Below are 21,638 nucleotides of genomic sequence, written 5' to 3' on the forward strand. Positions count from 1 at the left end.
GGCATGCGCGTGGGAGAGATTAGCGTGGGTGTGTACGTGTGTAGGAGAGTTTATAATTCAGTGTCAGTATGTACCAGGTATGTATGTGGGTGCTTGTGTTTACACGTGTGCTTGTGTACGTGTGTTCGTGTGCGTGTGTTTGAGCGACGCTCACTACAACGAGCGAAGCGCCGGGCGACTAAAATGTATAAGTGGTACAGTGGGGAGCACAGATGGAGCAGCTATATATTTTTTGTCAGTCAATTCATAACCCCAGGGTCTGTCTTGTGACCTCCTGGCAGTGAGTCTGCATCACTTGACGTGGCCTCAAAGTGAATGTAACCTGGCACAAGTGCTGTGGTGACATCACCGCCACTTGGTGGCGAATGGCGGTTGTGTGTGTATACAGATGTGTACGTGTGTAGGGAGCGGTGGTGCGGTGGTTAGCGCACTATGCTACGAACTAGGCAACAGGAATTTGATTCCAGCTCAGGATCAACATCAGTGACGAATACCAGAAAGCAGTCTTGAACCTCGCCTAAGTCAACTCAGTCTTAAATGAGCAAATGGTGCGATGATCAGCACCACACCCGCACCACGGATGGGCGTGGTGCTAATCAGCAGTGTCGGCCTTCATAGGTGCTCGCGAACAGCACTGGCCCCAACAGTCTGTTAAAGGCTAAGGGGGGGTCTTTATCGTTTTTTAGTGTCTGCGTTTGAAAGTGCGTGCGTGTATGCATGCGTGTCTGCGTGCATGTCTGCGTGCGTGTCTGCGTGCATATCTGCGTGTCTGCGTGCATATCTGCGTGTCTGCGTGCGTGTCTGCATGTGTGCGTGTCTGCATGTGTGCGTGTCTGCATGTGTGCGTGTCTGCGTGCGTGTCTGCGTGCGTGTCTGCGTGCGTGTCTGCGTGCGTGTCTGCGTGCGTGTCTGCGTGCGTGTCTGCGTGCGTGCCTGCAGTGGCCCACTCACGAGTGCAGGCCGTGCACGCCGCCCTCCACCTGCGCCGACATGGTCCGCTTCTCGAACTTGAGCTCCCCCGTGTACATCATGGACCTGCGACGGCACCAGGGACAAGCGGCTCGTCAGCAGGGCCCGGCCGACTCTCGCCACAGCCTCGACGCGGGATGCCGGAACGCAGCAGTGCAGCGGTGGCGACAGCGGTGGCGGTTGTGGCGGCAATGGTGGAGGCAGCAGTCGTGGTGGCGATGATGATGATGGTCATGGCGGTGGTGGCAATAACAGTGTAAGGAGCGGGAATGCAGCGGTTAGCGCGCTGTGCTACGGACTTAGAGACCCGGGTTCGATTCCTGTTCACGGCCAACACCAGTGATGATTATCTGAGCCGGTCGGTCCTGGGTCTCCCCTAGCTCAACTCTGCCTCAAATGAGTACCTGGTGCAGTGTGTAAACATCACCACTCGGGAGAGAAAGGTGGCCGGGCATGGTGCTGGCCACCCACCCCCTCGTGTGCCGTGGCGGCCTGCATTGATGCTCACGAACACCACTTGCTCCTACAGTCTGTTAAGGCTATACGGTCTTTGTTTGGCGGTAGCAGTGGTTGTGTGACTGTGGTGGTGGTGGTGGCGGCAGTGGTAGTGCCGCATGTTTGGCGTGGGTGTGCGCGGGGGTCACGCCGTGCCGGAGGATGGAGAGCGACTTGGCGCCGATGTCCTGGCAGCCGTGCTGCATGCCGGCGATGAGGTACGGCACGAAGCGCTGCACCGAGCCCTTGTCCTGCACGGAGCCCGATACGCCCTGCGCCACCTTCATCTTGTCGTTCTCGCTATGAAACAAACGGCAGCCAGCGACGTCTCACTCCGGGTAGCCTGCACGGACTTCACGAGCTTCCCTGGCTCTTCACAACCCATCCCTGCCCTTCATGAGCCTTCTCTAGCATTCATGAGAATTCTCAGCCGTCTCCGTAGGTAGCCAACCAATGAGGATGGTTGGCTAAATACGGTGGCGAAAGAAGTGCAACATGCATACACGAGCCTTCATGAGACTTCCTTAACCTTCACGAGGTTCTCCCAGCCCTTCATAAGCTTCCCCACGAGCCTTCCCCTGGGCTTGACAAGCCTTCCCCCGGCCGCGTTAAGAGTAATCGTGAGGTCTATCTGCCAATTGGCTGGTTAGTACAGGCTAGGACTAGCCTCTGACTGGCAGTGTGCTCTGGTCTGCTTCTCCCCGAGTTCCCGCATAGGGACGTGTTTCTCTCTCCACGACGTCCGCACTTTCTGCGCGGTGGTGGGGATGGCGGCAGTGGTGATGGCAGCGGTGATGGTAGTGGCGTTGGTGGTGGCGGCAGTGGTGGTGGCGGCACCTGAAGTAGCGGCTCTGGCTGCCCTGGTTTTTCTCCATGGCGTCCAGCGAGCCCATGCCGCGGTACTTTTTGAGCCGCACGCCGTCCGAGAAGAAGTACTCGCCCGGCGCCTCCGTGGTGGCGGCCAGCAGGGAGCCCATCATCACTGCACGCGCGCACAGTGGCACAGTCCGGTGATACAACCCGAGAATGATACAGTCCTCATCAGTGGTACAACCCATTGGTGGTGCCACCCGTTCGTGGTACGGCCGGGCCCATCAGTGGTAAAGCCTATTGGTGGTACGGTCCACCTATGGTAGAGTACAATCATGGTACAACCTACCAGCAGTACAAACTGTCAGCGGTACAACCCACCAACGGTACAGTCACGAGTGTGCGTGCGCGCGTGCTTCCCGCACCGGTGGAGGCTCCGAGCGCCAGCGCCTTGGTGATGTGCCCCACCGTCTGGATGCCGCCATCAGCCATGACGGGCACACCGAAGCGGCGCGCGTACTCAGCCACGCGGTACACGGCGGTGCCCTGGGGGCGGCCAACTGCCATCACTGCACGCGCGAGCACACACGGGTACACGCACGCACGCGGGTACTGCACGCGGGTACTGGACGTGGATACACACACGCACACGGGTATACATATACACACATGGGGTCGAGCACACGCGCACGCACGCGCGTGCATGGTGTGGGTGGGTAAGGTGCGATGTCAGGAAATAAACTATTAAGCTACTTTTATTTTACCAAGTAAGGCCCACTGAGCTACGTAGCTTTTATTCAGATGCGGCCTGGCCACAAATGATAGCTCAATGAAGTGGCTTATCATGTGGAAATGTATTGCAGCCAAATACTCTAAACGCACGTTGCTTCAAAATCTGGACAGAAAATACGGAGGACCAGGGGAAAAATCCACGTGACCACGGGAAGAGGAGACGTGCAAACTTCAAATATAAAGGTTCGAGATCAAACCCACGACCCTCCTGCATATCAGGCGAGGTAGTTAACATCTCGCCACCGCGGCGCCCCACGTGTTACGGTGTGCGGATTCTACGTGGTGCGTTCCATGTGACGCAGTGCGTGGTTCCATGTGTGATGTGACGCAGTGCGTGTGGTGCCGTGCGTGTGATGTGACGTAGTGCGTGGTTCCACATGTGTGATGTGACGCAATGCGTATGGTGCCGTGCGTATGATGTGGCGCTGTTCGCTATCTCACCCTCCTGCGTGATGCAGATGGAGCCGGCGCCCATGCCGACTCGGAGCGCGTCCACCCCCGCGTCGATCAGGTTCTTGGCCTGCGCCGCCGTCACCACTGTGAGGGTGGCACGCGATCGCTACTCACGCAACCGCTCGCTCCCCGTGCCAACGCCCGCCGCCACGACCACGCTCGGCATAGCGACTCAGGGTCGCAATTCTGTTCACACCATTGATATTGCATTGGTACCGTCCTTCTCGTTTGTTCCATCCCGTTTATTCAATTAGCCTGCACGTGATGTGAATATTTAAAGATCATCGGTCTCCTCCTGGCTTTACCTGTAAGCAATGAGCAAACCAGCTACTCTTTGCTATACCTCTCTAACTAGAATTCAACCGGGCACCATTACGAGCCCCACCTCTAACCCACGGGCCTAAAGCCGAGAGTACTGGCCCTATCTCAATTCTAACCAACTAGCCAATCAGCTACACGATTTAACCATAACCCTAACCCTTACCAAATATGCCCGAGTTCCTATCTGTCGCTAACTCCGCCTCTGTATGTCCGCCGCACGCCATTCAATGTTGGTTCTGATTCTCAGTGTGGGCGTTCACCGCACTGACACCCCCGCCCCTCCCCCCTCCCCCTCGTGATGTTACTCGCACCGTTTCCGCCGATGACCTGCAGCTCGGGGTACGTCTGCTTGATGTAGCGGATCATGTTGATCTGGAACACCGAGTTCCCTTGCGAGGAGTCCTGGGGGCCACGCAGGGTGGTGGACAACACAGGGCGGTGGTAGTAGACAGCGTTTCCATCGTTATTCACCGACTTGCTATCCGCGATTTTGGCTCTCCGCGAATCGCATCTAAAACTCTACACGGCTGCATGAAGGAAGAGAGAGAATATCAAGTTACGAGAGAGAATGTGATGCGACAAAGTGATGATGCATAGCATCATTATAATTTAAGGTAAGTTAATTAATAAATTATTATTGAATACTTTAATATTCATTTTTATTTACTTCATGTTTATTATAACCAATTTTTGGGTTATGATAATTTTCACGTATTTTATACCTTATTTACGTATTTATTCAAGGTAATTCACGAATAACGAGGCAATACTGTCCATGGAGCGTCACTCATGAAACAGCACACACAGGTACACATGCGTAAGACGGCACAAACACACGGGACCGGCCCTACCCAAATCCACACACAGGCCAACAACGTATCCATCACTCCCTATATCAGGGGTGGGGAACGTCCGGCCCGCGGGCCGTACAAGGCCCGTGAAATCATTTGGTGTGGCCCTGCCAAGGTAACCGCAGGCGGGACTCGAAATTCAATAAATCGAGAAGCAAACCTGGAAAAGCAGTTGCGAGTAGCAATATCATCAATACCAGCTAACTTCACACTCCTCACCAAAGAGAAGCAGTTCCAGCCATCACATTAGTGGTGAGTTAATTAAATGTTTGACCAAATATAACGGGCTAATTTTTTATTGCATAATTTTGTATGGCCCGCGAATGATGTTATAAATATCCACATGGCCCTTGGCAGAAAAATGGTTCTCCACCCCTGCCCTATATGGCCCAACACACACACGGACACAACCACCTGGCATCAGCGGCGCGCATGCACACACACACGGAGTGACACGGGCTCACACCGGCGGCACTGGGGCCTGAACGTTGGCGTGACGGACGGACAAACTATAGCCGTGGCGAGCAGGACGAAATAGCTGTGGCGGCCGGGTAAAGATGGCTGTAGAGGCAGGGCGAGGCAGCCGAGGGGGCGGGCAGACAAGCCGCAGCCATGACAGGCGGGCTGAGCGAGCCATGGCGGACGAGCGGGCGTGGAGCGTACCAGGATGACGACGTCCACCCCGGCCTTGACGAGCAGCTCCAGCCGGTGCTGGTCGTCCGGGCGAGTGCCGACGGCGGCGCCGCACAGCAGCTGCTTGTGCGCGTCCTTGGAGGCGAGCGGGAAGTCGCGGTTCTTCTTGAGGTCGGTGCGCGCCATGATGGCCACCAGCTCGCCGGCCTCGTTCACGATCGGCAGCTTCCCTGCAGTGGCGCGGACGGACGGGCGGATGGACACGTGTCATCATCATCATCATCATCGTCGTTCTCATCGTCACCATTTGTTATCGATACCGCATCTCCCAATCGGCATGCCACGTGCGTTGTGCTGCGATGGCCATGCTGCGCTGCTCTGCTCACTCACCCCGGCTCGCGTGCAAAGTTTGGCGGTTTGTGACTTCATCGCTCACCCGTACATCGACTCGCTCTCACCTACTCGCTCACACTCTCGTTGACTCGCTCGTTCATTCACTCACTCACCCACTCACTCACCCACTCCCACTCACTCACTCACCTACCCCCTCGTTTACTGACTCACTCACTTAACCACTCAGTCTCAAACCGTATCTTGTAAATGGGCGATGCATTTCCGTGCAAGACGGTGGTTATTTTGTCTGTTGCTGCCCAGAGCACTGGGGTGCTATGGGATGTACACGTCGGCGTTGTGTGAACCCGCACTGCGATCGTGGAGTGGGGGCGGGGAACACACACGTGTAGGAACAAGTGGTGTTCGTGAGCATCTATGAAGGCCGGCACGGCACACGAGGGCTGGCCAACAACCACGCCTTTGTCTCCGTAGTGGCGATGTTTACACACCGCACTAGGTACTCATTTGAGGCTGAGTTGACCTAGGGAAGGCCCCGGATTGGTTAAAATAATCGTCACTGGTGTTGGCCGCGAGCGGGAATCGAACTCGGGTCGCCGGGTTCGTAGCGTAGCGCGTTAACCGGAGTGGGGGGAACACTCAGACACACGTGCACCCCCCACTCTGCGCTACCATCACGGAGTGGGGTGGGGCACACACGTGCTGTGATGGTGGAGCGGGACACACACACACACACATGCCTTTCTTGCTCCTCTGAAGGATGTCATTGGCCTCCTTGAGGGTCACGCCAAATGGGGCCACCACAAGGTCCTCCCTCCGCGTCATCACCTGCCCCACCGCCATCAATGTCACCGCCATCAACATCATCGTCACCATCAAGAGCGAAACAATCATCATCATCAACATCATTCGGACCATGGACAGAAAAACAACACCAACACCGACTCCATCCTCATCACCGCCATCGACAACGCTACAAACACAATCACCATCATTACCACCATCAGCAGAGATACAAACACCATCACTGTCACCGACACTGAATGTGGACTCTGTAGGTGCCAGGGCAAACTACTCAAAGTTCAGCGCAGGAGGATTAAATAAGCCATTTGCCGTACTGCCATCTCCAGGCCACCTGGCAAACCAGTGGTTTTGGGGGCTTCACAAATCTGTGTGACACACCAACTCTTGTCTCCAAAGCGCTGGACAATGTGCGTCGCCATGCTTGACTAACTCAACCACCACCAAAGACAAAGATCCCCCGTATTGCCTTAACAGACTGTTGCGGAAAGTGCTGTTAGCGAGCACCTATGAAGGCCGGTATAGAGCATGAAATGGGGTTATGGCCAGCATCTCGCCCGGCCGCCTTTGTCTCCTTAGTGGCGATGTCTACACACTGCACCAGGAGAGGCCCAGGACCGGATCAGATCGTCACCGGTGGTGGCCGTGAGCGGTGGCACTAACCTCTACACTACTGCTCACCACTAACACCACAATTACTATCACCACCACCACCACAGCTCTTACTACTAACACCACAGCGATCATCACCACCAACACCACTCTTACCACTAACACCACAGCGATCATGACCAACACCAAAGTGATCACTATCGCCATCACCACCACCACAACTGTCACGAATTAACCACAATCACCATCACCCTCCAGCAACAATACCACGAACACCACAACGATCACTGTGCCCACCACCGCCACGGCGGCAACACTGTGGCGGTGGCGGCTTGCGGTGGTGGTGGTTGGCGCAGCGACCTGGTGGAGCGGGATGCCGTGGTCTTTCTCGGTGAGGAAGTCGATGTCGCGCGAGGTGATGACGCCGGCGAGGCGGCCGCCCATGCGCCCCGTCTCGGTGATGGGGATCCCTGAGAAGCCGTGGCGCGCCTTGGCCTCCAGCACGTCGCCCACCGTGTGTGCCGGGCTCAGCACCACGGGGTCCGTGATAAAGCCCTGCTCGTACTTCTGCCGGCGAGCGGCCGTGGTGAGCGGCAAGCGGTGGGTGACGAAGGAGGGCGGGCGGTGAGCAAAGAGCGATGGATCGTGGGTGGTGGTTGGTGGGTGGGCGGGCAGGCAGGCGGGTGGGCGAGGGATGAGTACATGAGTGGTGATCAGTGAGTAAATGAGTGGTGCGTCACAAGTGGTGAGCAGTCAGTAGTTGAGCAGTAGGCAGCGAGCAGAGAGAGAGAGGTGAGCGGTGGGGATGAGAGCAAAGGTTAGAGGGAGATGCGATGCAAAAAAATAAATCAAGGCCGCTCTCATCCTGATCATCTGTGGCGAAGAGGCAGTGCAGAGGGGACAGCACTGACAACAGCGAGTACACAAGGCAGGCTCTACAACTGCATTAAAACATCATCAACAACAGGCCGATGGGCACATCTTCATTAATAGAAGATTAAGGACGCAAGCCACAGTGGTGGAACTGTGGCCATGGTTAAGTATGGACGGTGTAAGTAAAACCATAGAGACACAGAGATATGGAGAGATTCACAGAGATACATTAAAGACAAACCGCAGTAGTGCGACCCAATCTATGCAGCGCATAATAAACCCACACAGAAGTCTACGCTCCTTCAACGGAAGAGGAACAGCAAAACGACTCTCTCTCTGTCTCTCTGCTAAAGCCCTCTCATCGTGGCCAGCAGACCACGACCAATGGCGCTTTGCTCCGGAACAAATTGCCGTCGCCAAACGCAAGGAAAAGCACAAACGAGGCAAAACATTATACTAATTTGCCCTTCAATTACGTGACCTCAAGATCATGACGGTTCGTAGAATCGTGGCGGAGGAAAATCATTATCACTCAATGGATATCCGCTTCTGTTGGCCGTTACCAACCGCAGAAGTTGGGGGAGAGGGGTTTGCACTGCCCTGCAAGAATTCTCAATAAATTATTAAACTCGTGACTTGGTGCCGATAGCACAATCGGGGTGAAACTGGGAGAGAGATTTCCTAAGAGAGAGGATGGGTTTGTTTGATTTTTAAAAAGAGAGGGTGGCGATGTTGCGCGTCGTACCTTGACCTGGTGCACTTCGTGAGCCTGGGACTCGGGGGTGCAGTTGTGATGGATAAAGCCGATGCCGCCCATCAGCTGCTCACACAAAAACAAACACCACCCCCCCCACAATACCCATGTAGCCTTAAGACATTGTTGTGGCAAGTGCTGTTCGTGAGCACCGATGAAGGCCGGCACAGAGCACGAGAGGGTGGTGTGGCCAGCACCACGCCGGCTCCTCTGTCCCCCACAGCTGATGTTGACACCATATCGCACCGCAAAAGGTGCTCAAATTCTTGAGGCCGAGTTTACCCAGGGGAAGGCCCAGGACAGGTTCAGAGAACATTTGCCTCTCATACTGCGTGATGAAAGTGAGACCCATTCAAGTGACCCCGGGTAACTATCGGTGACCCCGGGTAACTATCGGTGACCCCGGGTAACTATCGGTGAGCCCGGGTAACTCTGGGTGAGAAAATTTGCGCCGCTCTCACCGCCATGGCGATGGCCATGTCGGACTCGGTGACGGTGTCCATGGGCGAGGAGACGAGCGGCGTCTTGAGCGTGATCTTCTTGGTGAGCGCCGACGTCAGGTCCTCGGTGGAAAAAGGGGGGGGGGGGGGGGAAGGGATCACCGTTAACCGGCGCGTCATCGAATCACCGAGACTGAGGGCGCATCGTGGCCGGCACCAGTGAGAGTACGGCCGTATCTCGCCATTGCTTCCCGGTCGGTGCAACCACGGGGTGACACCAAGACGTGGGAACTGCACAGCTGGCGAAGACAGAGGGTATTGCCACACTGGCCTCTTCTCCTGCCCACGACGTGTGTGCTTCCACGGCGGTGGTGAAGAAGTTGCTTTAAAGCCGTGCGACACAAAATGGATGACGGCCAAGCATCCCAAAGGAACGACCCTCCTGATGAAAGTTTTCGGACTTTAGTGTGGCAATCGTGGCCAAATAAACAAATTATTCTGATTACCATTGTCGTATTATTACAGTTGGCGCATGCTACGGTGGCTGCATCTGCCGCCTGGTGGAGGAACCGGCGTAAGTGTCGCCACCGGCTCACCGGGGAAGTCACCGCCCGCCGGCTTAGGGGAGGGGCGCACCACCACCGCCGCCGCACAGGAGGCTGAACGGCGCTTTGAGAGCCGCCTCATGACCCTGCAAATCTTCGTGAATGAGCTTTGGGGCGGATATTTGCGGGAGGGTTTTACCGAAGCCACGTAAGGGGTCATCGCCGACAAAGCCGTTGATGCTGCCAAACCTTGCCGTCACTTCCTTGCTTCTGCCAGATCCTGAAAGTTGTTGCAGTCAACACTTAACCCTCCCTGTACTATTTGTACTGCTCTCAGTATAAACACGTACAGGCAGCGGATTATCATGATCCACTGAGTTGTCACCTTGTTCAACAAAATAAACTTGAAACGTGGATGCGATCGGGGCTTCATTTCAGCCGGGCCTGTCTGGGTCGGCAACCCAAAAATCATGCGAACCCAGCACACCACATCCAGTACAGCTCTCGCTCCAGACGTGCCTTACTGGTAGCGAGCCACTTACTCTGGTCTGCAAGGGGACATGCACAAATATCCAGCGAGGAATTAAGCCCCCACGGAGAGTTACGCAATGGTGGCGGGTCCTGCAGGAGAGGGGAAGATGTCCCATGCACGCAGATACATGTCCACAAAGCCTGCCGTTTAATAACGCACCGCAGGTCTGCAGAGCGTGCGAACAATGTTTGCTCGGTTTGCATGTCCAGAGTCAACGGTCCAGAGTCGGTGGTAAAGAGTCCATATTTCGACGGCAGAGCCCAGAGTTTAGCGAATAAGACAATCCTTTCGTGACGTAATCGTGACGAAAGGACATCGCGCTCGAGGGTCAATGAAGAAGTGAGATCGGTTTGTGTGCCGGAGGGAGCGATGGGGCCCATGTTGAGGGGGTAGGGAGGTATTTATCCAGCAGCGGACAGATCACGACTGAAGATGAAGATGACGACGAGTGAACCGCAGGGTGGACGGGCTGCGTAAGGGACGCCATCAACTCAGGGGGGGGGGGGGGGGGTCTATTTTTATCGCGCGTCTTTGCCAGCGTGCCCGAGACGCGGGGACCGGGTGCGTGTCCCAGCAGGGCGCACCAGTTGCCTGCCCCCCCCCCCTACCGCCGCCCCACCTCCGCGTTACCCACAGCAGACCCGGCGCCAATTAACGCCAATTAGCCACGGCTTCACCACCGCGGCTCCGCCACCGGGGGAGGGGCTATTACTTCCGGAGCTGGAACGTCGCGTGCGACGAGCCGGCGACTCGAATCCCCAAGCAGCCGGAGATCGCCGTCTGTGAGCACCACCGCTTTAGTCGACGCGCTCGTCGTTGGAACGTGCATGTCACACGGTCGTCGCGAAGGTGGCCGTGTGTGTCGGAGTTGGGGGGGGAGGGGTGGGTGGGGTGGGGGGTGCGATCCCGCGATATTTTTTTTTCCGATTTTTCCAAAGCGCCGCATGTCCGGACAGGCGCGCTACGGCGGCGGTGCCTTCTCTCGCCGCGCGATCCCCCTGCCTCCCCCCCCTCCCCGCACACCTCCCTTCACCTCCCTCCTCCGCCGTGTGCACTTTCAGAGAGATCCCAATTAAAGAGAACAAGCGGCAATTAAATAATTAAAGAGGACGGCTGCGTCCGTCGCTGGGCCGCGCGTCCCCACCGTCGCAACTGGGCCGACGCTGCTCACACTCCCGGACTGCTCAACTGCTTGCCCCCTCCCCCCCCTCGTGCCCGCGTAGAAATTAAACCACTACAGTGCCTAGGACTCTCCTAGGAGGGCCTCACCGAGTCTCGGGATCCTGCTGCGCTGGGAACCGTTGGCCACGAATATTACGAATGAGCGTTTGGCTTCGTATGAAAACCGGAGAACTATAGAGAAAACCCAGCACCCGCGTTGCTGCGTACGAGAGAGCGGGAGGGGGGGGGGAGTTGCACTCGGCACTGCCATCACCTGCACACCCTTCGAAGCACCACGCTTACAACACCTGGCAAGCATTGAATTGGGATGTCTGGCCCGGAGTGGTTTTGCTTCACGTGGGACAAAACTGGAGTAGACAGAGAAAACCTGCACATACAAGGACAAAACACTCAAGAGATCTGCGTACACAGGTTCAGGAATCGGCTTTCTGCAGTGCCTACTCGTGACAACCTCGCAGCCCAGTGGGTGTTGTGGATGCCAGCAAGTCATTCTGCAATCCGTCAACCCTTACAACATCGTAGGCGTGCACTGCCACACTCCACGGCAGATGCGGACACCCCAGAAAAGAGACCATGGGATGTGTCCACCACCCCGCTACTCCTGACACAATCACTCTGCTCATCAACCACCTTGATATGTAGCATCACAGCTGCTGCTCTACAGCAACATCCAGAAGTAGAAGAACCGCCGCACTTGGAACACGGGCCCAGCGCGCCTCTCACGATCGGCGGTCGTGAGAATAGCGGGCAGCCGACGGCGTCTCACCAGCCAGGGATTTAAACGCTTAACAGCGAATGAATGCACGGCCGATTCCGTGCGGATCACTCGCACGCCAAGCCTAACCCGACCCTGATCTCGCCTCCCTAATCCTAATGGATTCCCACCCCCGATCCTCGAAAACGCACGCCGCCCCCCCCTCCCTCTCCTCTGCGGGGTCACCCGTGCTCAACCGCGGTGTTAACAACCGCCGATGTCCGTCCCAAATTCCGTTTGAGAGGCCGATGCTACGGCGAGTGAGTGGCCGGGATTAACGACTGCACCCCCCCCGCTAACGAGGTTACGGGTGAGAGCCCCCCCCACCCAGATCTCTTCCATCTTCACCACCTAAACCCTCAACACCCACCCGGCACAATCCAGGATGAAACCACAAGAGCAACGTCACCGACTTATTTTGGTTTTAAGCTTCCCCGGCGGCAACTCACAGGCTCCCAGCCGCCTGCCCACAGCACTGCTGCCCCCGTAATAGAAGCATTACCCCCGACCGCCACCCTGCAGTGACAGGTAGAGACACAGTGTCATATCATCTTCATAATCAGCCATGGTCCACTGGATGCATGCTTCCGCCGTCGCGATCCGTCATGGCTCAACGCTGCTACCGTCCATCTCACTCCTCCTGCGCTTGGATGGAGCTCGTGGCTCCAACTTTGCGCGGTGGTCGCCTGTCCAAGCGCTCTCCAGGCTCAGACCTGCTGAGCTTCCGTGATCCCAACGGAATCGGGTGCGCTCAGGGTGATTTAAAATTAAGGGACAATGTGCCGCGCGTGTGTGTGTGCGCACAATGGTAGTGCAGTGGCTGGCATGCTGCACTAAGAAATCTGGTGATACCGGGGGATCTTTGTCTCCGTCATACGTGAACAATGTATGTATGTTGAACGTCTTTCGTACCGTACGTAGCCAACCGTGCTAATCGGAGGCACGGCGGAAGGACAACAATGTTTTGGGGAGCGGTGTAGCAGTGGTGAGTGCACTGCGCTACCCAACCCGGCGACGCAAGTTCGATTCCCGTCCGCAGGTGACATCCGTGGCGTGTGACGTGTGAAGCCGGCGGTGAGGGCGGGCACCACTCACCACCTCCTCCACGGTGAAGTCGATGAATCCGGGCAGGATGAGGAAGTCACTGAAATCGGGAGACAGAGGCGGAGAGGGGAGGGAGGCGGTTAGGTGTGGCACGCGCACCGCATCGGCATCTTCCACCCCCAAGGGCGGCATGGAGAAACACACATGGGTTGCTCGCGAAAATAAATTATGGGAGCACGCGGAAAAGTTTTATTCTGATAATGGCCACATAAAGCTCCAGTGTTCCCACGTGTCTGTGTGTGTGCGCATTCGCAGCATTGCTGGCTAATGTATTACACAGGAGGGTACGTGGCCAGACTAATGGGTAACCAGGTGATGAGTATTTTCATTGATAAGGTGATCCGATGACCAAGTGACCTTGATATTCATTGATCAGGTGATCCCATAACAAGGTCACCAGTATATTAATAGATAAGGTGATTGGATACCAAGGTGACCAAGTGACAGGAAGATTAATCGATCAGGTGAACAGGTGTACGTTTGAAAGCATTAATGCATTAGGTCTATCCGCCTGCAGCGGGGGGTCACGGTAACTCTCGTAGAGGTGATCTATCGTAAAACCAGGTGCCGATATGAACAAGTGGCCGTGTGTACCTGGCCTCGTTTGTAATGTCCGTAAGCGCTTTAAGATTCTGCTGCATTTAAGCGCCGAATGCAAATCCTTATCCGCGCCACGCGTCCCGTTTGTTCTGCACGGGTACCTCGAGAAAACCCACCAGCACGCTTACCAATGGGCACAACACTCAAAAGTTGGGTGTTCACAAACCCTCTTGCTGCACTGCGGCATCCTGGACAACCCGCAGGCTCGCAAGGTTTCGAGAGTTTCACAATTGTATGATCGATCCACCATTGCTGGCGTCACAAAGCGTCGGCTCGCTCGCACGCACGTAATCACGATCACGCCCTGCCCGGCGAGACGTCCCCCAGATAATTAAACGAATAGTTCAAGATAACCACCGTGATGGCGGACCAAGCCGTGCGGTAACCACGTCACAACCGATAAGCTGATGGCGTAAAAAAGATAACGAGGTCGTAACCGGGAGTTTAACAGATAACGCCTCTTCTCGGTTACCAGCGGTCGAATCCACGTACATAAATGTTTCAACCCAGTGGCGTAGCTATCGAGTGTGCAGGCAGTGCAACCGCCCGTGGGGCACCCGAGGGGGCCAGGCGTAGGGGTACCAAGAGGGAGGAAATTGGACAGCGCCCATGCTGGCCACGCGACACCACTGATGAGACTCATAGACTTGCAAAGAGACCCTATAGACTCACGTAGAGACCCAGAGACTTACATAGATGTGATCAGTGATCATTGATTCGATTCAGGCATTGATTCTTTTTGGTCTCGTTGTCAACGCCTGTATTATTTCTCGTTTGTCGAGTTACATTTTTTTTACAATCCCACTCCGATGCGGATCATCGGCTCTCGACGCTATCCTCGATGAAAACGTTCACGTATCGTCATGGGTCATCAATCCATCAAAATCGATTTTATTCTTCTATCGCAAAAAAGAAAACAAGTATCGTTCCTAAAATTGGCTAATCGGTGCAAGCCTTGTCGACCGCGAGGCCGAACGTTGAGTCGACACCAAACTCGCCGGTGAACCTCGGCGATGGCCCGCGGTGCTCAAGGGTGGCCGCAGGACATTCACGCCGATCTGCTTACGCTGCTTCGCGATAAATTTATCTGCTTTTTACGGAGTAAATCCGGATAATCCGGTGCCTCCCTCTCTCTCTCCCGCACTAGGCCCTGCTACCCCACCACCATCACCTCCCTCCGACACAGCTGTTCGCCCTTTCGCTGCCGCGTTGCCAAGGGGCGATGGTTATGCCGTCACCAGTCAATTACGAATGAAGACTCTCAAAGCCCCCCGTCGCAATCCGTGGAGTTTGTAACATCTCCCTCTCCGTGAAGGTCCGGAGAAGAGAAACGACAGCGCCATTATCACGCTGGCTCGCGAAAATCCATCTCGTGTGCCGACGCCAAGATGAGTTGGTCGCGTGTCGTTACGACTACAGCGGAAATGCGTCGCGCGGGGGAGATACAGCGAGAGCTGGATGCGAGCGCACTGCACACAAGCGTGGGATTGCTGCCACAGCGGTGTCACGGTCGGCGCACTGCACTTGCAATCCAGAGGTCGCCGCTTCGATTCGGTCTCCCCGGCACGGCAAGTGGAGAGTGCGTGGCCGGCTTCTCAGAGGCATGAACCTCTCCGTGTTTCTTTGCAGCCGTGGGTTTTCTCCACGTTATCCGTTTGGCTTCCACGAAAAGCCAAATCACTCGGCGACTTCACCGGTCGCTTAGAGGACCAGCAGAGCCGCGGCGCAGTCTGTAAATTACGGTAATAAGGGCCGCTGACGGTCCCTGGAGAGGAAAGGGGGACACTCGGGGACACGGAGAGCAAAGTCCACTCCTGCCCCGACGACTGGCAGCCCCGGGAAGTGGGGGCCGACCCATGGGAGCGGCACTAATTGGTTGTTTGGTTCAAAGGTCGGTGCACCTCAAGCGGAAATCTACAGTGGAGTTAATTTGTCGAATATACAGTGGCGAGAATCGGTGTAATCTACGGTGCCGAGGATTTAGAGGATGCACGGCGGTGTGAGGCTGTGTGGTCTATCGTGGCAAGCATCCAGTGCAAATCCCTGATCGAGAGTAGCATGATTCTATAACCCAGAGCGTGTAGATCTGTAGAATCGAGACCGGCGTGGATTTATATCTAGAGGGGTGTGGATCTGTAAATTATAGAGTGGTGTGAATATTTTCCTGATGATGCCCTCTCGGTGAAACGCATGGAGGTGAAACCAGTGGTGGCCAAGCATCCACTGCAGCCTAGGCAGTCTGCCCCCCTACATTTCAAAAGCATCAACAGGACCCTTGGACACCTGGGAGATAAAAAAAAGTTTAATCCCTCAGCGCTAAGTATAGATAACTCTCGATTATTATCCGTGAAAGGATTATCCGGGTAGTGTATTAACCATGCTTTTGAATTATATAAAGTTGCGTATTCCTTGCAGATGTATGCCTTTTCATGCTGATTGTACTGTTGGATCTGTTCCCCACTGGTGGACTCAGTCTCCTTCTGCTCGCGCTCTGCCACCGCAGTCACGCGTTTATCCCGTATGAGGTTCGTGGTGACGACGACCATGATGATGGCGATGATGATGATGATGGAGACGACGATGATGATGGCGATGATGATGGCGATGATGATGATGATGGCGATGATGATGATGGCGATGATGGCGACGACGATGATGATGGCGACGACGACGAGGATGATGATGATGATGGGGCCGCATCACTCAGTTACCGATTACTCCAACTAGCAAGTAAAACCGACGATGCATTCTACATCTTCACTATCTTTTGATTTAAAGCTTTCGTGACTGCAAGGATTCATATGCTTGGTTCTTTCGGTAAAGTCACGTAGAAGGGAAAGAATAAGAAAAAAACGCCACTTTTTTCAAATTTTCTTGCTGTTGTTTTCACACCTGATGACGATTTCTTGTGTTGCAATCAAAACGTCGTGAGAATTGTATTGTTTTATATTTTTATTATTTTATTGTTCCCTTCTACGTGACTTTACCGAAAGAACCAAGAATATCTTCACTATCGTTTTACTTGAGAAAGCAATCATTTACGTTTTATGTGGCATCATTTGCAAGTTTCGTATTTTCTGTGCCCCACAAAGATGGGCAAAATACATTTAAAATCACAAATTTACAGAGAATCTCTCATGGAGATACAAATCACCAATTAACCTTGGGTCATGTAATGCAGATAGATACAATTTACCAATTAAAAGTATCAGTTGTAATGTTAGATACCAATTACAATTGGAATTACATTTCAAATTTTAGATACTGCCCATCCTAGCCTGGTGCTACGCGTATGTTTCACTACACGTACCCGTGCTTCGAGACATTCAGGCTGGCCTTAACACGATCCATCCTTGGTTAAACCAGACTAGGTTGTGTGAAGAGCTCATAGATCCTTGAAGTATCTGGACAGAGTCCCATCAGCGAGCCCCTCTGGCGGGCAAGCCTGCGTTGGCTGGGTCATGTAGCTCGCATGGCCAGCCACCGCATGCCCAAACAGCTTCTGTTTGGCCGGAAAGAGGGGCCTAAACGGGCGTGTCACGGGCTAGAGAAGAGATGGAGTGATGCGCGGTACAGGAGGATGTGGAGCTGATTGGACTTGCTGATGACTGGTACCAGCGGTGTCAAGATCGGTCTTTTTGGGGGGAGGTTAGTAGTGCAGGACGCTACTGGGCAGTTGGAGACAGTCGCCCTTCAACAACAATGGAGGGTGTAGGAGTGACGCTCACAACAATGACCGGAGTGCCGGGTGGCTATATCGCAGCAAGTTGGCAGTGGGGAACACAGGTGGTGGATCTGCCAGTCATATCATTTAGTCAACTCATGGCACCTTGGTCTGTCCGATGACCTCCTGCCACCAGTAAGCTTTTGCCACTTCACGTGATAGCCTCCAAGTGCACCTAACCTGGCACAAGCGAAGTGATGACATCACCGCCACTTAGTGGAAAACGGCTGTTGTTGTTGTTGTCGTGCGTTGAGTTACTTGTAGGTGAGTCCGTCGGTGCCAGCGAAGAGCTGCGTGGCCGTGAGTCCATCCTCTGGGACGTACCCGGCCCCACCGCTGATGAGGTAATCCGCCATGCTGGGAGAACACAGAGACACCCCCCCCCCACACGTAGCCTTTAACCGACCAATGGTGAGGACAATTGCCGTTAGCGAGCGCCTGTTTAGGCGTGAGGGGGTGGCATGGGATGCGACCAGCTACACAGCCCAATAAAACAAAAATACACCAGACACGGACTAAGAATTGCCATATAATAATGAGATAACGTTGTGTTTTGTGATTTCCTGTTTTGTCACACCGATTATTGTCTTAAAAGGTTCGAGAATCTAAAATATTTGCATGTCCCCTCTTGAGGCTTCCCCTATGGCTCTACAAAAATGACAGTTGGACCCAGGAATGCATCACTAAGAGGATTCTGACAATGGTCCTCTCGCTGACCTCACTACCATGGAGTCCACCCACAATGCAATGTGCCAGCAATATTGTTTTAATTGTATTTGTAATACAAAGCAGTATATTTAATAATGATACGTTCTGATTATTGAAGGGTTATCCTGTTACTCAATAGCTCCTAATAGGTAACTATTCATACACCAAGAAAACCCCACAAATAATCATTATTAGGCCCCATGGTGTAACCAAGGGCAATGTCGAACGCTCATTATCCACTTGGTTTCTCCGGCCTCTGCATGTGCTATGAAGAAGGGCCAATGTTAGCGACGGACGTGTTTCGTTTTTGGACATACACGTATGTGTTTTACGAGCCAGGGACGATAAAAACCAGAGACTCGTAGGGAAGCAGGAAGCACGCCCCCCCGTCTGTATGCACGTTAGATTATGCTCTGGGCCACCGCCACTGCCTGCCACTCCTCGTGCCCCCACTGCCCATGTTGTACACAGCGTACCAGGTACACAGCGTACCAGGTACACAGCGTACCAGGTACACAGCGTACCAGGTACACAGCGTACCAGGTACACAGCGTACCAGGTACACAGCGTACCAGGTACACAGCGTACCAGGTACACAGCGTACCAGGTACACAGCGTACCAGGTACACAGCGTACCAGGTACACAGCGTACCAGGTACACAGCGTACCAGGTACACAGCGTACCAGGTACACAGCGTACCAGGTACACAGCGTACCAGGTACACAGCGTACCAGGTACACAGCGCGCATCAGGTACACAGCGTACCAGGTACACAGCGTACCAGGTACACAGCGTACCAGGTACACAGCGCGCATCAGGTACACAGCGTACCAGGTACACAGCGCGCATCAGGTACACAGCGTACCAGGTACACAGCGCGCATCAGGTACAATTACTCATTTAAGGCGCAGTTAGAACCGGTTCAGATATCACTCGCCGCTAATGTTAGCCGCGGCTGGGAATCTAAACTATAAAACTAAACTATCGTTTATTTTACCAGGTAAGGCCCACTGAGCTGTATAGCTCTTTTTCCGAAGCGACCTGGCCACAAATGATAGTTCAACGGAGTGGCTTATCACGTGCAAATGTATAGTAGCCAAATACTCGAAACGCATGTTGCTTCTAAATGTGTAGGGAAAAAACCGGAGGACCCGGAGAAAACGCCATGCAACCACAGGGAGAACACGCAAACTCCAAATATCCAAATGTCAGAGTCGGGATCGAACCTACGACCTCCTGCATACCAGGTGAGGTAGTTAACATCTCGCCACCGTGGCGAACCGAACTCGGGTCGCCGGGTTCTGCACCGGGGCTGAGATTATGACACGCCACACATGTGAGCCATGGACAGGAACTGAACTTGAGTTGCGGGGTCCATAGCGCAGCGTGCTGGCCACTGCACTACCGCTGCAGATACAAACTCACAGAGACAAAGATCCCCCGTATAGCCTTTAACAAAGTGCTGTTAGCGAGCACCTATGGAGGGCGGCACGGCGCACGAGGGAGTGGCCAGCACCACGCCCGGCCGCCTTCGTCTCCCCGGTGGTACTCATCGGAGGCCGAGTCAACCTAGGAGAGGCCCAGGAACCGGTTTAGATAATCGTCGCTGTGTTGGCCATGAGCAGAAATCGAACTCGGACAAGCGGGTTGGTGGCGCAGCGCACGAGCTGCGACAGTACCGCTCCCTACGTACTCAGACACAGGCACAGGCACGTTCGGGTCTCGAAGGCACGAGGCACAGTGCCTCAGTGGGATCGCACCTCGGCATTGATTTGCTGTCCGTAGGTCCACAATAAAAAACAATTCAGACACGGATTTCTTGCAAGCGTGCATTTGGCGTGCAGGGGTGTGGACAGGTACATGCGCACGTGTGTACGTGTGTACGTGACACATGACCCACATACCGTGCGTGAACAAGTCCACGTGTGCACAGGCAAGAGGTGTACACAGGGTGTGTGCGTGTCAAGGTCTATAGCACGTGTACACAGGTGCTCAAGATAAATATCCAATGTAATATCGTTTAGCATACTGCTGGGGCAAGTGCTGTTAGCGAGCACCTATTAAGGCCGATACCACGACGAGTTTGTGGCCAGCGCCACGCCCGGCCGCCTTTGTCTCCCCAGTGCTATTGTTTAGACACCGAACCTATTGGGAAGCCCAGGAGTCGAGTCGCCGGGTTCGTAGAGCAGTCACAATACCGCTCCCTACAATATGCACATAAACAAAGATCCCCCATATAGCCTTCAAAGAATATTGGGGCAAGTGCTGTTAGCGAGCACCTATGAAAGGCCGGCACGGCACACGAGGCAGTGGGTCTGCCAGCACCACGCCCGGCCGCCTTTGTCTCCCCAGTGGCGATGTTTACTACACACCGCACCAGGTAACTCATTTGAGGCCGAGTAGACCTAGGTGAGGCCCAAAAACCGGTTCAGATAATTCGTCACCGGCGTTGGTCGCGAATCGAAGTCGGGTCGCCGGGTTCGTAGCACGCAGCGCGCTCACCGCTACACACCGGAATATGTGCACACACATCCACACGAGCAGGACGTGCCGATAGGTGCCACAGGTGTGTGTGGAGAGCAGCGCTGCACATGTGTACAGGTGCAGAGTTGATCAACACTGCACGTGTGTACAGGTGCAGAGTTGATCAACACTGCACGTGTGTACAGGTAAGGGAGTGGAGACTGTTTACCTTACGCAACGGGAGGGTTACGCACCCGCGGGCACACATGTCCCTGTGTGTACAGGTACGTTGTTGGACAGGTAAGGGGGGGGGGGTCACAGATGCTCCTCCCACTGTTCATGCTCAAAAGTCCCGCACTGTGCAAGAACCAAACTATGTTCAAAGTCGTTCCGTGTGGCGGCCCCACATCTCTGGATAGTTGGGATAAAAACAATACGCTTCCCTGTCCTACTTTAAATTACTCTCTTGGACCTCCGATTTCTTCTCATCTTCATCGCTCCGCTCCGCAGACTTCACGGAACAAATTGTTGCATGCGAAGTGTAGAATGTGCACGCGCGTGTGTGTGGAGGTGCACACGCGTGTGTGTGTGTGGAGGTGCACACGCGTGTGTGTGTGGAGGTGCACACGCGTGTGTGTGTGTGGAGGTGCACACGCGTGTGTGTGGAGGTGCACACGCGTGTGTGTGTGGAGGTGCACACGCGTGTGTGTGTGTGGAGGTGCACACGCGTGTGTGTGGAGGTGCACACGCGTGTGTGTGTGGAGGTGCACACGCGTGTGTGTGTGTGGAGGTGCACACGCGTGTGTGTGGAGGTGCACACGCGTGTGTGTGTGGAGGTGCACACGCGTGTGTGTGTGTGGAGGTGCACAC

General features: G+C 54.6%; 2 protein-coding genes across 5 annotated transcripts in view; both read right to left on the minus strand.

The window, feature by feature from the left end:
- Positions 1 to 21,638, minus strand: part of YOD1 (YOD1 deubiquitinase) — an 87,794-nt gene that overhangs the window by 32,697 nt on the left and 33,459 nt on the right. The gene's annotated exons all lie outside the window — the stretch shown is intronic.
- The window catches only part of LOC144943660 (inosine-5'-monophosphate dehydrogenase 1-like), a 35,812-nt gene that overhangs the window by 8,072 nt on the left and 6,102 nt on the right, over positions 1 to 21,638 (minus strand). For 2 of the 4 annotated variants that reach the window (XM_078871345.1, XM_078871343.1), the window contains exons 2-15: positions 19,782 to 19,874; positions 17,855 to 17,953; positions 13,264 to 13,312; positions 9,177 to 9,278; positions 8,707 to 8,781; positions 7,449 to 7,655; positions 6,416 to 6,503; positions 5,355 to 5,554; positions 4,152 to 4,242; positions 3,508 to 3,603; positions 2,700 to 2,843; positions 2,302 to 2,446; positions 1,621 to 1,764; positions 952 to 1,035 (exon numbers count right to left, since the gene is read on the minus strand). In XM_078871345.1, coding sequence (XP_078727471.1) covers positions 952 to 1,035; positions 1,621 to 1,764; positions 2,302 to 2,446; positions 2,700 to 2,843; positions 3,508 to 3,603; positions 4,152 to 4,242; positions 5,355 to 5,554; positions 6,416 to 6,503; positions 7,449 to 7,655; positions 8,707 to 8,781; positions 9,177 to 9,278; positions 13,264 to 13,312; positions 17,855 to 17,953; positions 19,782 to 19,858 — 1,601 coding nt within the window. In that variant the 5' untranslated portion in view covers positions 19,859 to 19,874. The remainder of the gene's footprint in view (positions 1 to 951; positions 1,036 to 1,620; positions 1,765 to 2,301; positions 2,447 to 2,699; positions 2,844 to 3,507; positions 3,604 to 4,151; positions 4,243 to 5,354; positions 5,555 to 6,415; positions 6,504 to 7,448; positions 7,656 to 8,706; positions 8,782 to 9,176; positions 9,279 to 13,263; positions 13,313 to 17,854; positions 17,954 to 19,781; positions 19,875 to 21,638) is intronic. The other 2 variants (XM_078871342.1, XM_078871344.1) reach the window with 1 other exon arrangement.

This window comes from Lampetra fluviatilis, chromosome 32 (genome assembly GCF_964198595.1).
Source record: "Lampetra fluviatilis chromosome 32, kcLamFluv1.1, whole genome shotgun sequence".
Lineage (NCBI taxonomy): Eukaryota > Metazoa > Chordata > Hyperoartia > Petromyzontiformes > Petromyzontidae > Lampetra > Lampetra fluviatilis.